At 50.5% G+C, this 15,577-nt stretch overlaps 1 protein-coding gene across 1 annotated transcript in view; it reads left to right on the forward strand.

Moving 5' to 3' along the window:
• Positions 1–1,470: 1,470 nt before the first annotated feature.
• The window catches only part of LOC141147616 (uncharacterized), a 46,571-nt gene continuing 32,464 nt past the window's right edge, over positions 1,471–15,577 (forward strand). Inside the window, exon 1 of the mRNA XM_073634848.1 lies at positions 1,471–1,839. Coding sequence (XP_073490949.1) covers positions 1,539–1,839 — 301 coding nt within the window. The 5' untranslated portion in view covers positions 1,471–1,538. The remainder of the gene's footprint in view (positions 1,840–15,577) is intronic.

A 15,577-nucleotide genomic window follows, 5' to 3' on the forward strand; every position in this document is an offset into this window, starting at 1 on the left:
ACACCACATATCCATGTGTTCTCTCCTATGTTCTCTCCTATGCCGATCCTCCCCTGTGTATACATGTTCACCATATAAACCGCTTTTTCACAAACTTCTTTCACTATCTTTTCTTGCCTCCTCCTTTTGTTATATCACATTATGTCGCTTGTTTTTAATACTATGATCGATAGAGTTTCTAAAAACCCACCCAATCCTGGAGCCAAACAGTCCACTGAACCTGAGACAGGGTGGTACTATGACCTGATTGGCCTGCCCACTCTGCCGTTTCCCTTCGTAACCACTTCCAAAATGGAGGACTGCTATACCTGACGAAGGAGCACGTACGCTACGAACGCGTGCACGCCATTAGCATCATCACTCCACGACCCGGGACCCAAGTGGACGGACGATCCCTGCTGTGCATCACCGACCCTAGTCTGGGACACTGGAATCCACCGGTTCCGCCAGACAGGACTACACAGCATAAGAGGATCACCCCCTGTGGAGCCCTGCCGCCCACTTCACGGCCCACCCAGACTTATTCAATTGATGTGCCTGTTTATTACTGAACTCAGAGTTAGTGTATTTCTACTGAAATTAAAATGTGTGTGTTTTAATACTGCACTTAGGTTGGCGCTGCTTTTTCTCTCTTTTGTATCTCTCTCCAAAGGTGTTTCTGTCCTTCAGCGTGCTGCCTCCTGTGTTGTGCCAGTATATTTCCCCCTGAGGTTACATACCCAGGTCACAGACTTTGTCCTCTCCCCCCCCCCCCCACCGCATATATCCACACCATGAACTTTACCTTTTGGACAACTGTACATTTACCTACTGCTGTTACCTTCAACAGTATCCTGCTCCTGGACTTTTTTTACCTCTTCCCTCCCATCCATTTCACATATAGCCTGTGCATACAGCTGTTATTTCTTAGCGCAACAAAAAAATGTTTTTCGTTAAATAATGCACTACAATTCAACTAAACCCATTCGACTTTAGTCGACTAAAATGATTTTAGTCAATTAAAATGCACTGCAGATTTTAGTCAACTAAAATAAAACTAAACTTAAAACAATTAAGATGATTCAAATATGACTAAAATTTAAAAAAAGACTATGACCAAACATAAATCGAAATTTGATGTCAAAATTAACACTGATCAACGCACACACTGTGAAGCACGTGAATGAACATGCGCACTCCTGCCCCTATTCCTGACTCTATGTGCAGGGATTTGTGGGCTCTCTGATACATACTTTTACAAATAATCAATATAGATGGATGACACAGCAAACTAAGGTCATTTGACCAGTAAAAGTTTCTTGTATCATAAATGAAAAACCCAATAGTTTTCGGCTATGGATTCCAGTCGGGGAAGTTAGGGGTTTGGGGGAGGAGCTGCCAGCAGAGTGTCACTTTAAAGATATTCTGAACAGGCAAGTTTTGTTATAGAACAATTGAAAATGCAATGTCCATCTTTTTCTTTAGACTTCCAGAGGTTTCAGCTCAGCAATATTTATGTAGCAGATGAATGGACCAATAAAAAAGAAGAAAAGGTAACTATGTATTGTATGGCCTTCCACTGCCCAAAGGAAATCCAGGTTACATGGACTGTGTTAGAGAACAGTGGAAAGAGGGTGACGGTGGAAGATCATGGGGCCCCAAGCAATGAGGAAAGCGAACAGTTACTGAGTGATTACGAAGTGAGAACTGGTCAATCACAGAGAGATGGATTATACAACGCCGTTTCATCACTTACCTTCACACCAACAGGATCAAGAAACCGCAATATGACAATCACCTGTAGCTTCCTCTGTGATGGGAAAACCAGAAAGAAGAGCGTGAAATGGAGCTTAGATTCCGGTAATAGGTTTTTATGTTTATTTTTGGACATATATTCAGTGTAAAAAAAAAAAAGAAAATGTCTACCAATCAATTTATAACTTGCACACAGAAAGTTCACCTTACTTTAAAAGTGTGTAATGCCCCACTGACCCCCGAACACATGGTGGTACCCCTAGAGACAGGGAGGGCTAACATTTCGCCTCAGGGTGTAGTTCTTAGGAGTTTATTGATTCCCACTCAAAACTCCAGGGAGAAAGGGGTAGAGAATTCAGAACACCTGTTACTGACCTGCAGACTCAATAGCACAACAATAGCATCCAGTACAGAAAAAGGGCTGTTAAGCTGTAATCAGCAGCCAGTACCTTCTGGAAAGTAGCAGCCATTCCCTATGGCAATTGTACCCTCTTCTTTAGCAGCAGCAACACCATTAGTGATCATTCCAATGCTTTCCCAGCCTTGATGCAAGTTCACTCTCTATAGGACCTCAAGCAACAGAGTCACCTCTGGTACTCCATCCCAAGACATTACTTCTTCTTCCCTGTTCTCTATAAGGCTCCCTGAACATAGGGACCCCAAGCAACAGGGCACTCTGGATAGGCAGTCTCCATCTACGCCAAGAACATGCATAGGCCTGTAAACTTTAGACCTAATTTCTCAGCTGATCCTAATACACCGTCCCCAGGCCACAGTATGGGGTGATGAGAGAGATCACATGGCCTACCCCAAATATTTATGCTCCCCCCCAGCATGCACCAGTGGCATAAACCTTCTACTGGTTGGCTAGAGAAAAAATAAATATTTATAACGCAGTCTTACTGTAGCTTCTCACACAAGCCGGAAGTACCAGTGACACCTACTGGCAGCAGAGAAAAACCACAGCACCCAACAAGTGAACAAATACACTATGAATCAGTCTGGGCTGACCACTACCCAGCAAGGCTAAATTTAGATAGTAACCCCCGTTTAGGGCAGGGTGCTACAAGTGAAAACTGGATCACTTTTCAGAAAGTGGAGATAGAGACATTGCCAATCTAAACAAGCCCTTAGTGTGTTGGAAAATCTTTGTATTGTGTTTTTTTTTTTGTGGCAATTTCAGAGAACAAGCACAATACAAAAAATTCCTGACACACTAAGGGCTAATTTACATTAGCTGTCAGTCTCTACTGCCCCTCTGAAAAATGATCCACTGCAGATCAGGGGGCAGTAGAGCAGCCAATGTCAGACATTCAGAAGGCGATACGGCTACCTCCTGAAGGTTTTTTCTCAGCCAAGGAGTATTTCAGATGGGATACTGCACCGCAGCTGTGCAACTGTGAACTAGGTGTATGGCTCAAGGTTGCGTCTTGGCCCCAAGCATTTGAATTTTCATTGTTTTAACAATTTGCATTAAAACATTAGATTTTAGTTGCATACATCTGCAAATTTCTTCTTGCCCAGGCCCCTCTGTGAAGTGTAGTCCATAACACCAATCTATAAGAGCCCCCATCTTGGGACATGTATAGTAAAGAATACATTGAGACCAGGTAAGCCTGGGGGTTGCCCATCCTCCCCAAAATGTTCAGGGAAATGTTGTACGGCGGCTGCTGGCAGAGTTCCCAGCCTGTGGGGGATACTGAGGAGTGACTGAGGGATAGACATCTATGGATGAGCTTAATGGAGTCCAGGCCTGGAGTGGTGAGTGAAATCCACCGATCTACCTTATGTTTGTGTGGGGGAGTGGTCAGTAGTGTGAGTAATGCAGGAAGGAGTGTAGTGGTCAGGGGGGTCAGGTAGGTCAGTGCAGGGGACAGGGAAGTCAGTGTAGTGGGCAGGTAGGTCATGGTAGAGGTCAGGTAGGTTATAGTGGTCAGGTAGGTCATTTAAGGGGTCAGGTAGGTCAGTGTAGTGGGCAGGTGGGTCATGGTAGAGGTCAGGTAAGTTATAGTGGTCATGTAGGTTATTTAAGGGGTCAGGTAGGTTCGTGTAGTGGACAGGTAGGTCAGTGCAGTGGACAGGTAGGTCAGTGTAGGAACCAGGTAGGCACTTGGATCAAGGGACTTACCCAGCAAGAGCACAGGGTGGCAAGTGCCACTGCATCCGGTGGCAGGCTACGGTGGCAAGTGACACACTGCATCTGGTGGCAGGCTACGGGGGCAAGTGACATGCTGCATATGGTGGCAGGCTATGGTGGCAAGTGACACACTGCATATGGTGGCAGGCTATGGGGGCAAGTGACAAACTGCACCTGGTGGCAGGCTACGGGGGCAAGTGACACACTGCATATGGTGGCAGGCTACGGGGGCAAATGACACACTGCATCTGGTGGCAGGCTACGGGGGCAAATGACACACTGCATCTGGTGGCAGGCTACGGGGGCAAGTGACACGCTGCATCTGGTGGCAGGCTACGGGAGCAAGTGACACACTGCATCTGGTGGCAGGCTACGGGGGCAAGTGACACACTGCATCTGGTAGCAGGAGACGGTGGCAAGTGACACACTGCATTTGGTGGCAGGAGACAGTGGCAGGAGACACACTGCATTTGGTGGCAGGAGACGGTGGCAAGTGACACACTGCATTTGGTGGCAGGAGACAGTGGCAAGTGACACACTGCATCTGGTGGCAGGAGACGGTGGCAAGTGACACACTGCATCTGGTGGCAAGTGACAAGCTCAGGGTTCCCAATGATTCAGCATTATGGTGAGTTAAACTATTTCAATATATATGGTAATGGGATGATATAAGGGCTAAAACTAGCCATTCACCTGACAAATCACTCGCCCCTGAAATCCCCGTCAACCCCGAGACTACATTCAACAAACCCCCCCCCCCCGATCCTTGGCAAAATTGTCCCTGAATGGCAGTTTGGAAATGTGGTCACCCTAACAGAAACATCACTTTTGACCGTGTAAAAGTAACGGTCTTAGTTCTCTTCACCACCAGCCCAAACTTGCTTCTCCTTGCACACTTGGTTTCCTCCTGCACAACTTGTAATTACATTAGGGTATAACACATCCTCTTCTAATGGTTATGAAGAACTCACTCTGCATAAGCCCCTCTACTGGCTCTGCTGACTCGCTGCTACTAGGCCTGAGGCCTGCAGAACCTCTCCCCAGAGGCCTAGTAGGTTGAAGTCTATCTTCTAGGAAATGGACTACTGCTCCCAGCCAGTCCAACTTGCAAACCATGTGCCAGCCAGCCACACTGATTTGACACAACTCCCCACAGTCTCTTCTCAGATCCAGGACTCTTCACCATCTACCATGTGCATGATAAAGACTCTGCTAGTGACTGTGTAGAAGCAGAGTTCCCTTACAGAATCCCTGGCACCTCCAGCCATCCTCTGTGGTAACACTCACTGACCTTCCAACCTTCCAGCCCTGAGTCCTTGATGAGGAACTTGTCCGGACCATGCATTCCGACAGCTTCTCCTGCCCCTCTGCTCCAGGAGTTCCCTGCCACTGACCGTGTGGTGACAGAGACATTGCCAGTGACCGTGTAGAGGCAATGTTCCTTCACAGTTCTCCCTGGACCTCCTCCTGCAATCCCACACCCCCCCAGACGAAGGTGTGCTCCTGCGACTGTCTAGCACTCAATTGCTCATGTCACCCAGTCGACTACTCCTCCCCAGCAGCATGTGACCTCAGCATATATAGGAGGCCCGCCCCCTGCCAATGCCAGTTAGGGATTGGTTAGAGCTTCCACATGTGCTGCCTGCCACTCCAGCTCTAGGCCCAGCCTCCTCTTCCAGAACATTCTCCCTGGAAGCAGGGGAGGCGCCTCAGAACTGGAGCCCAGGTGGTCACATCCACTGCTACTCTAACCACTGCCAGCCCCACAGATCAAAACAGACAGGCCTAGCTTGCAGCATAGGCCTGCCTAAATTTGCCTGTGCTGAACAAACCTAGTAAAACAACCCTTACTACTTACCTTCTGGTAGAGGGTGCTATATATATATATATATATATATATATATATATATATATATATATATATATATATATTAGGGTGACCACATTTCCAAACTGCCATTCAGGGACACCCCTCAGCATGCACCGGTCGGTGACATCACAAGGGGGCTGTGCCACCATGTGATGTCACTGGGTGCCCGCTCCTTACCTATTTAAGCATTTGTTTCATGTATGTTAGCCCAACATTGCAGGCGGCCACTTAGAGTCACAGAGTGAAATTGTTCTTACAATGTTGGGCATAACATACATAAATCAAATGCTTTTTATATCGAAGGCACTAAAGTTGTATATAAAACCCCGTACTTTATACTACAAAAGGAATACAAATGACCTGAGGGATCTGGAGTAAAAACTGGATATACACTGACCTACCTGATCCCTAAACTGACCTACCTGATCCCTAAACTGACCTACCTGACCACTACACTGACCTACCTGACCACTACACTGACCTACCTGACCACTACACTGACCTACCTGATCCCTACACTGACCTACCTGATCCCTACACTGACCTATCTGATCCCTACACTGACCTACCTGACCCCTACACTGACCATTAAACTGACCTACCTGATCCCTACACTGACCTACCGTGGGTGCTTGTCACATCCTCAGCTATGAGGGGCTCATGCTGGGACCTGTAGTCCTTCATTAGGAGGATGAAGTCAGTGGCAGTGGTGGGGGTGGATGGGATAACAAACTCTAGTCAGTGTCCACTTGGGAGGAGAGAGGGGGAGGGGGGATGGGAGAGAGAGGGGGAGGGCCGGACGGGGAGAGATAGAGGGAGAGGGTGGGACAGGGGAGAGAGAGAGGGAGGGAGAGATTGGGAGGGGGGATGGGGGAGAGAGTGGGAGGGGGGATGGGAGAGAGAGAGGGTGGGACGGGGAGAGAGAGAGGGTGGGATGGGGAGAGATAGAGGGTGGGGGAGAGAGAGAGAGTGGGGGGAGAGAGGGAGGGTGGGACGGAGAGAGAGAGAGGGAGGGGGGATGGGAGGGAGAGAGAGAGGGAGGGGGGATGGGAGAGAGAGAGAGGGAGAGGGGGATGGGAGAGATAGAGGGAGAGGGTGGGACGGGGAGAGGAAAAGGGGGATGGGAGAGGGTGGGACAGAGAGAGAGAGGGAGGGGGATGGGAGAGAGAGGGGGGATGGGAGAGAAAGAGAGAGGGGGATGGGAGAGAGAGAGGGGGGATGGGAGAGAGAGGGAGCGGGGGGGATGGGAGAGAGAGGGGGAGATGGGGGGATGGGAGAGAGGGAGAGGGGGGGACGGGGAAAGAGAGGGAGGGGGGATGGGGAAGAGAGGGAGAGGAGGGGCGGGGAGAGAGGGATGTGGGGTGGGAGAGAGAGGGGGAGGAGGGATGGGAGAGAGAGGGGGATGGGGAGAGAGAGAGGAGGAGGGGTATGAGAGAGGGGGAATGGAGAGAGAGAGAGAGAGAGTTAGGTGGGTGAGAGGGGAGGCAGGTGGGTGAGAGGGGGGGTGGGTGAAAGTGACCCCCTATCCCCTGCGCCCCCCTGTCCCAGCACCTGTCTGTGGGTAGGTGTGTGTGATTCACCTACCTCCCATCCATCCTCGTTCTCTGGGCCCTTGGTCAGTCTGTCTTCCTTCTTGTTGATGACAGTGACAGCTAGGAGAGGAAGCTGGCGAAATTGTGCAAGCTCTGGGAGTTCTGGGGATGCTGCACCCACTGCTGTTCAGGTCAGGGTGGCCGGCGGTGGGGTCTTCTTCCACTCCCTCCTGGGCTGTTGGTTCTATCAGCCTCGTGCTGCTCACCGGGGCTGCCGCTCGCTGTTTAAAATTGCTGCTAGTGTCAGCGCCAGCTTTAGCTCCGCTGCCCTGCACTGCATACCCACCGCCACTAGACCAGCGGGGCTGTCACTCCATAGCATTACAAGAGGGTGTTCGCTGCAGGGCTCAGCTCAAAGGGCAGCTGCTTTGGGCCCCAGGAGCACTAGCGCGGAGGAGGAGGAAGTGAAATCCTCCTCCGCTTTCAACACTGGGCAGGGAGGGAGTCACGGCCGTGACGTCACTGGTTGCTACACGCCAGGCGGCTATAGCAACCAAAAAACAAAAAATCAGTGCAGCGCTGAAACTAAATATGAATTATATATCATACTGAAAATACCATAAGGAGTGATTAACCCACCAAAAACAAATTAAATAAAGAAAAAAGTAAAAAAACAAGTCTCCCATAGAAGACTAAGACAGATGTCTCACCATATATAGCAAGTGAGAAAATTAAAAAGTGTATGTAAGGAGGTGAATCAAGTCCCAGTAACAAACATTGCAAAAGCTCAAAAAAGTCCATAAACAAAGTGAATTGATGACCAGAGTGCATATGTTCAGAGGAAACGTGACATAGGTGAGTCCAGCATCCAGAGTGATTCACACCCAAGTGAGATATGAGGCTCCTTACCAGCTCGAGGTGACCACCATAACAGTGGTCTCACCAGGCATTTGGGAAATTATCAGGTCACCCACAAACCTATGCCGATATTCACAGTTGTAAAGATGGTACTCAAAAGACAAAAACAAGAAAGGCTCCCATAGTGTAAAATTGCAATGTAGTGTGATTTATTGAGCTAAAAAGATTGCACTTACAAAAATCTTCATCCATTAACAGCGTGTAGCCAAACATGAGGATCGCGGCATCTCCACGAGCTTCCGCCTGCTTATTGTGTATGTCCCATCAATCACAAAGAAAAACCTAATGACGTCAGCGTCACAGGCTCCTCCCTACGCGTTTCGTCACGATAGGACGTCGTCTGGGGATTGGCCGAGGCTATAGCAACCAGTGATCAGGAGTACAGTCAGGTGGAGGTGGAGCCAGAGCCAGTGATATGGCAGCTCAGTCCGCCCCTGTCCCATGAATTCCTGAATGTTCCCAGTGCCAGTTTCATTCCAGGACAGGTATTGTCCCGGAATGAAGGTGCCCGGGACCGGGGACAGAGATGTCAATTACGGGATAGTCCCCGGCAATCCGGGACACGTGGGCACCCTTTTATATATATATATATATATATATATATATATATATATATATATATATATATATATATATTGCAGCGCTACTATCTATTAACCTCCCTAGCGGTATGATTATGTCAGATTTTTGTTGCATAGAAATTTGGCGTTTTATATTGTAGGCTTGTAATTCTTAGCAATGACACACCTAAATCTGTCCAAACAAGAGTCCAGTAGACATCCTGGGTATGATAAAGTTTGAAACACAAAATCATAAATTATAATATAATAAATAACTATAAATAATTATAAAAAATAATAATATAATAATAATAAAATTAATTCCCCCACAATTCACTATCGCTCAATTCTGCAAGTATTCTAATTTACTATTGTTGTTTTCTAGCTGGTCTAAAACCGCTTTTGACGTAAAGGGACAATCTCAAGTTTCCAGGCAGAAAGTACAGTATATATAATATAAAACTGCACGCAGGGCATTGGACAAGTCACTAGGCACAAAAGGGTTGTGAAATAATTTCATACAGTAAAGTGAGACCCATAGGAGAGAATGGACGCAGGGGCTGCATGACTATGGGAGGAACAGGGGTCAAGTAACGGTCAGTCAGGTCAGTGGTGGGGGCACGAAGTCATCTCTTACCTGATTGGAGGTAGAAAGCAGATGGGGCAGGGTCCAGAAGCTTGGGGTCCGGTGTAGGGGGTGGATTCTTCATCACTCAGAGAAGTTGGAGAGGAGACATCTTCTAGGGACACCCTTGTGGATCACCTGCAGGTAGAGAAATAGGGAGATGAGTGATCTTGAAGCCTTGCTGGCTCAGGTCAAGGCTGCAGCGGTCGAGCGGGGCCCTCAGTGGCTACAACAACAGCTATCTGATGTGCTTGGGGGGTCGGGAGCTTCCCCCTCACCTGCCCCTTCTCCCCCAGGGTGAAAACGAGCTAGGAAGGTGCACCCTCTGGAGCGCCTGAGCCCATCTCCTGTCCCACGGGCTCAACAGGCTAGAAGGAGCCCCTGTCCCAGGGACCCTCCAGGGCTTGTTGCCGGGCTGCATCCTATCAGTTCTGGTGGGGGCCTTGGGAGGAATCCTACCCCCCGGCGCTCTCCTGCAGCTCGCAACACTGGCCGGAGCAGACGGCAGCCATCCCCCTCCCCCCGCATGGATGTCACGGTGGGGAGGGCGGCTCGGCGTGGGAGAAGCAGCGGTATCAGCGGTTGGGGGCGGCCATGCCCCTCAGCTGCTCAGAGTGAAGAGGAGCCGCGGGAACAGAGGGTACTCACTGGGGGGGTGCCGCCATCGTCCCCCGCCAGCCGCAGACGCAGGGCTCCGGAGCGTTCGGCTCCCTCCACAGACGCTGCACGGAGGGGAACTCGGCAGGAGAGAGGAGCTGATACGAACGGAAGGGGGGTTGGAGCGCCCTCTGCTGGTTTGCCAGCGGGATCGCAGGCCAGGAGCAGTGCAAGCCTTCAAGCTGGGGGACACCCCCCTTAAAGAGACAGCGCGTCCCTGCTGCAGCTGGGGGTACTACAGTGCCCAGCAGCTCTTCGGTGATGAGAACTGTGCCTGGGGCAGAAGAGGAGGCTTCCGGGAGCCCAGGTGAAGAGTCGTCAGTGCGAAGGAGGCAGGGGACGTCGCCGCGGCAAGATTCTTCGGCTGAGTCCGGCGAGATTACCAGCGCAGATGATGATGTTTGGTCGGTCGGGAGGCGTCCTGCCTTACGGAGTCAGCTGGGATCCGGACAGACGGCTAGTCGTGTGGCGGTGCGGCTGCAGCCTGGTAAGTCGCCAATTTTACCTATACTTAGTAGTCAGGTGGGGGGGGTAAAGTGGGGGTTTCTGCGGGGGCTAGTACAGGTGGATCAGGAGTTGTGGGGGGAGATGCGGGTGCCGTGCCGGTTTTGTCCGCATTTTTTGCAGGTTTTTGGGATTTGTTGGCCCGTTTTGACCCGGCGGGAACTCCTAACACATTGCAAGGGCCTGTTGGGGCTTGGGCTCCGGCAGCCTTGGGCGGGATCTCGAGTTTTCCTACCACGGTTCCCGCAACGGGGCCGGTGGCGGTCTCGGGGGTGGGGGTGTCCTCCGGTGATAGCGTGACGGCCGTGTCGCAGACAGACGTGACTGGGGCGGATGCGAGTAAGGGGAAGGAGTCGGCTGAGGATAAGGTGCGGTTGGCGGATGCAGCGAAGTGCGAAATTTATGTGTGCTTCGAGGGCCCACTGGGGGTTCATTTGAAGCAAGACGTACGGGAAAAAATTTGGAAAGGGGAATATGTCGAAATATTCTCTCTTTTGCCATTGGAAAAATTTTATATTGACAAAGGGAAAGCAGACGAAAGCAAGAAGAAGGAGGAGGAAGAGAAGCGTCGCTGGAGGCTTATTCCTCGCACTTTTGCGAATTGGCTTAAGGCGTTTGCCATCTTGGCTAGCGTGATTGGCGAAAAAGCACCGGAGAATTGTTCTCTGCTTTTTTGTTATCTGGATGCCATTGGGGAGGCTTATCGGGTTTATGGGGGTATTGCTTGGTTGCGTTATGACGAGCAATTCTGACAGCGCAAGGCTTTGCATCCGGGCTTGCGTTGGGATCACAAGGACATTGGGCTTTGGATGAAGCTTATGTCCCAGGCACGGGTTTCGGGACAGCCCTTTCTTGGGGGGGGGCGGCAGTTCAGGTACCGCAGGGCAGTCGGCCTCACAACGAAAAGGATTTTGTTGGCAGAATAACGAGGGATCGTGCTGTTTTGGCACGAACTGTCGTTTCCGGCACGAGTGCTCTGGTTGCGGGGGCTCCCACAGTTATGCCAAGTGTTTTAAAGGAAAGTCCCAACCAGCCGAGTCGACTTCAAAAAGGTAAGACGCTGGTAAACCTCCCCGCAATGGTGCCGTATCTAGATAGGTATCCGCGGAGGGAGGTGGCACTTTTTTAGCTGACGGTTTTGCCCACGGTTTTCGGATCCCGTGTTCGGGGCCAGTGACCCCGTCGCCTCGGCACCAAAACTTAAAATCAACCCGCCAAGTTCCCCAGGTTGTTTCTGACAAGTTGGCGAAGGAGTTGGAACTCGGGAGAATGGCTGGACCATTCCATCACCCCCCCATGTCGCCTTTACACGTGTCCCCCTTGGGGGATTGTCCCCAAAAAGGAACCCAACAAATTCCGGTTAATTCATCATTTGTCGTATCCAAAAGGGACGTCGATGAATGATGCGATTTCTCCGGATTTGGCTGCAGTGTCGTACACCTCTTTTGATGCCGCAATTCGTTGGGTTCAGAAGTTGGGCCAGGGTTCATTGATGGCAAAGACGGATATTGAATCCGCTTTTTGCTTGCTACCAGTGCACCCGGACAGTCAGTATTTGCTGGGTTGTCGTTGGGAGGGGCAGTTTTATCTTGACCGGTGTCTTCCGATGGGCTGTTCCATTTCTTGCGCATATTTTGAGGTCTTCAGCACCTTTGTGGAATGGGTGGTTCGGGAAGAGACTCAGTTGAGGTCGGAGCTGCATCTCGATGATTTCCTCTGCATTGGTCCCCCGGATTCTTCAGTCTGCTCAGTAATGTTGCACACTTTGGAATCTATTGTGACCCGTTTTGGGATTCCCTTGGCGCCGGGTAAAACGTAAGGTCCTTCCACGGTCATACAATTTTTGGGCATTGTCATTGACACGCGTCTAATGGAATGTCGGCTCCCGAGCGACAAACTGGAAGACTTGCGTCGGGGGGTGGCGGAGGCGCTGGTGGCAAAGAAGGTGAGGCTTAGGCAGTTGCAGTCGTTATTGGGTAAGCTTAATTTCGCCTGCCGCATCATGCCTATGGGACGCGTCTTTAGTCGTCGTCGTCTCTGTGCTGCTACCGTGGGGGTCCTTATGCCACAACACTTCATCAGGCTTTCGAGGGAGCTGAAGGCCGACCTGAGGGTTTGGGGTGAGTTTTTGGTCACATATAATGGCAGGTCATTATGGATGGCCCCTGTTGTGGCAGCCTCCGACATTGACATTTTCACGGATGCGGCGGGTAGTTCGGGCTTTGGGGCTTTTTGCCAAGGGGCTTGGTGCGCGGCGGCGTGGCCCGAGGAGTGGAGTGTGGCGGGGTTCTTGCGTAATTTAGTGTTGCTGGAACTATTTCCGATTGTGGTGGCGGTTGAGATTTGGGGCTCCAAATTTCGGGACCGGCGGGTCTGTTTTCACTGCGACAACTTGGGGATGGTGGAGGTAATATCGAGCTTGTCAGCTTCTTCGCCGCCGGTGGTGCGATTGCTGCGTCACTTGGTTTTACGGTGTTTAAGTTTGAATTGTCTTGTACAAGCTGTTCATGTCCCGGGTGTTTTGAATTCCATTGCCAATTCTATGTCTCGTTTTCAGTGGACAAGGTTTCGAAGGTTGGCGCCGGAGTCGGAGCAACTGGGAGTTCCTTGTCCAGACAGGCTGTGGAGACTGGCATTAGAGTAACGGAGGAGCTGTTACGTCGATCGGTGACCGGGGGGTACATGGGCAGCGTACTCGTCGGTGTGGGGTGAGTGGTCTAACCTGGTAAGTTCAGTTGGGAGGAGTGTTTCACAACAGGAGCACTTGGCTTTGCTGCTGTACTTTATTGGGAATGGGTTTGCACGGGGCACATCGGTGTCGAAAATGAACAAGAGTTTAGCTGCCTTAGCCTTTTTCTTTCGGATTCAAGGCCTGATGGATGTGACGAAGTATTTTAGGGTGTGCCAGGCCATGAAGGGGTTTCGGAGGGGGCGAGTGCAGCCGGATTCTAGGCGCCCGGTCTCATTTGAGTTGCTTCAGGAGTTAGTGGGGCTGTTGCCAGGGGTTTGTACTTCTGATTATGAGGTGAGGCTGTTCACGGTGGCTTTTGCATTAGCACTTTTCGGGGTGTTGCGTATTGGGGAGCTGGTGAGTAAGAACAGGTCGGGGGCTGGGGGGTTACAATTGACAGACGTGACAATGTCAGGGGAGTGTGTTCAGATTCATATTAGTAAGTCTAAAACGGATCAGTTGGGAAAAGGAGTTTCTGTGTCATTGTTTCGGGTGCTGCCGGCGTCTGTTTGTCCGGTTTCTTCTGTGCAACGGTATCTTGAAGCGAGGGGGTCGGGGACCTTTTTATTGCACTAAGATGGTTCATCCCTGTCGCGTTTTCAAATTTTGTCCGTTTTTCGCCGTTGTTTAAAGCAGGCGGACAGGGAGGTTTCACAATTTAAATATTCACTCCTTTCGCGTGGGGGCAGCCACAGAAGCGGCCAGGTAGTGAGACGGATAGGGAGGTGGGAGTCAATCGTTTTAAGATTTATGTTCGCCCTCACCTGCTTTGAAGTGTCATTGAGTGTTGTGCATGGTTCTATGTTCCTTTTTGTTTCCTTTCAGGTCTTCCTCCTGGGCTGGTGTGGATCCTGGGGGATTCATATGTTTTCTGGGGGGCTGTTCGGGCTGATGTCCGACCGTATGGGAGACAGCTGGGCATTTCACGGAGTGAGGCTGTCCTAAAATGGTTAGGGATTCGTGGAATGATGTGGGGCCAGGTTCTCCCGGAATTTCATTATTTTTCAAGAGTTGACAGGCCACCAAATGTGGTAGTTCTCCAGGCAGGGGGCAATGATTTAGGGGTACGTGCAGCCAGGGATTTGGCGAGGGATATAAAGTTTGATGTTTTGCGCCTGTTGCGTGATTTCCCTGGCTGCATCATAGTATGGTCAGATATTGTGGCGACAAAGAGGTGGCGTTTCGCCCGCTCCGTAGCCCGAGTGAACAAAGCCAGAACCAAGTTGAACAGGGAGATTGGGAGGTTTGTGGCCAGGCTGGGAGGGATAGTGGTCTGACACAGGGAGTTGGAGGATCAGTCTGTTTGATATTGGAGAGATGACGGTGTTCATTTGAATGCTGTGGGTATAGCCATCTGGTCCCTTGGCCTTCAGGAAGGGGTGGTTGGGGCTTTGCAGGTGTGGAGGGATTCGCTTGAATGAGGTTTTCAATCAAGCTCATGTGGCGGTTCAAGGGGTCTTTGGGGGGTCAGTGAAAATTTTGCATGGTCACAGGATTAGTGGGGCCCATCTAAGGATGGCGCTTTCCTTTGGTTAGCGGTGGTTCTCCCAGGAGATAAGTCCCCTGGGGGAAGGGAATATGGAAGTTGGCGTGAAGTCCGAGCGTCCCCGAGCCAGCTGGGGTACAGCTGAGGATATAGACCATTAAAGTCATAAAGTGTGCCTTTTTTAATACACCCAAAGACCTCTTGCTGTTGGATAGTATTTTTGTTCTTACGGGTATGTGTTACGTGTTTTTCACGTTATGTTATTTATTATTTGGTTAATAAATGGGGCTGCTGTGGCCTTTTAAAACCCATGTCACGCGGTCTGTATCTTTAATCTAATGGTAAGGACCCAAGGTTGACGAATCCTTTAGTCATGTAATCTGTAAGATTACAGTGTACTGTATGTGTTATGAATTTTCAATTTTTTGAATTTGCCACCAGGCGCCGCCGCCATGCATTGCAAAGCTCGCAGAGAATGGAGCCCGACACACAGGACATCGGGGTGTAGGACACAACCCGCAGACACAGCGGGGGGACATTGCAGGATCCTGGGGACAAGGTAAGTACACCGCACTAGGATCCTGCAATGCAATCCCCAGTGTGGCTCGGGGTTACCGCTAATGGTACTCAAATTTAACCCCGAGCCACACTCCATTTTAGTTGCTGGTTGAGTCCCTCCATGGACAGACACCCAAGTTCGGGGGTCTGTCCATGGAGGGACTCAACCAGCAACTAAAATCCCCCACCACCAGTAGTGGCAAATCTGGTCGGCTCTCCAAGTAAGCTAGCAATAGCCGGAGCACCGCCACAGTAAACGGTGGGG

Source organism: Aquarana catesbeiana, linkage group LG06 (genome assembly GCF_042186555.1).
Source record: "Aquarana catesbeiana isolate 2022-GZ linkage group LG06, ASM4218655v1, whole genome shotgun sequence".
Taxonomy (NCBI): domain Eukaryota; kingdom Metazoa; phylum Chordata; class Amphibia; order Anura; family Ranidae; genus Aquarana; species Aquarana catesbeiana.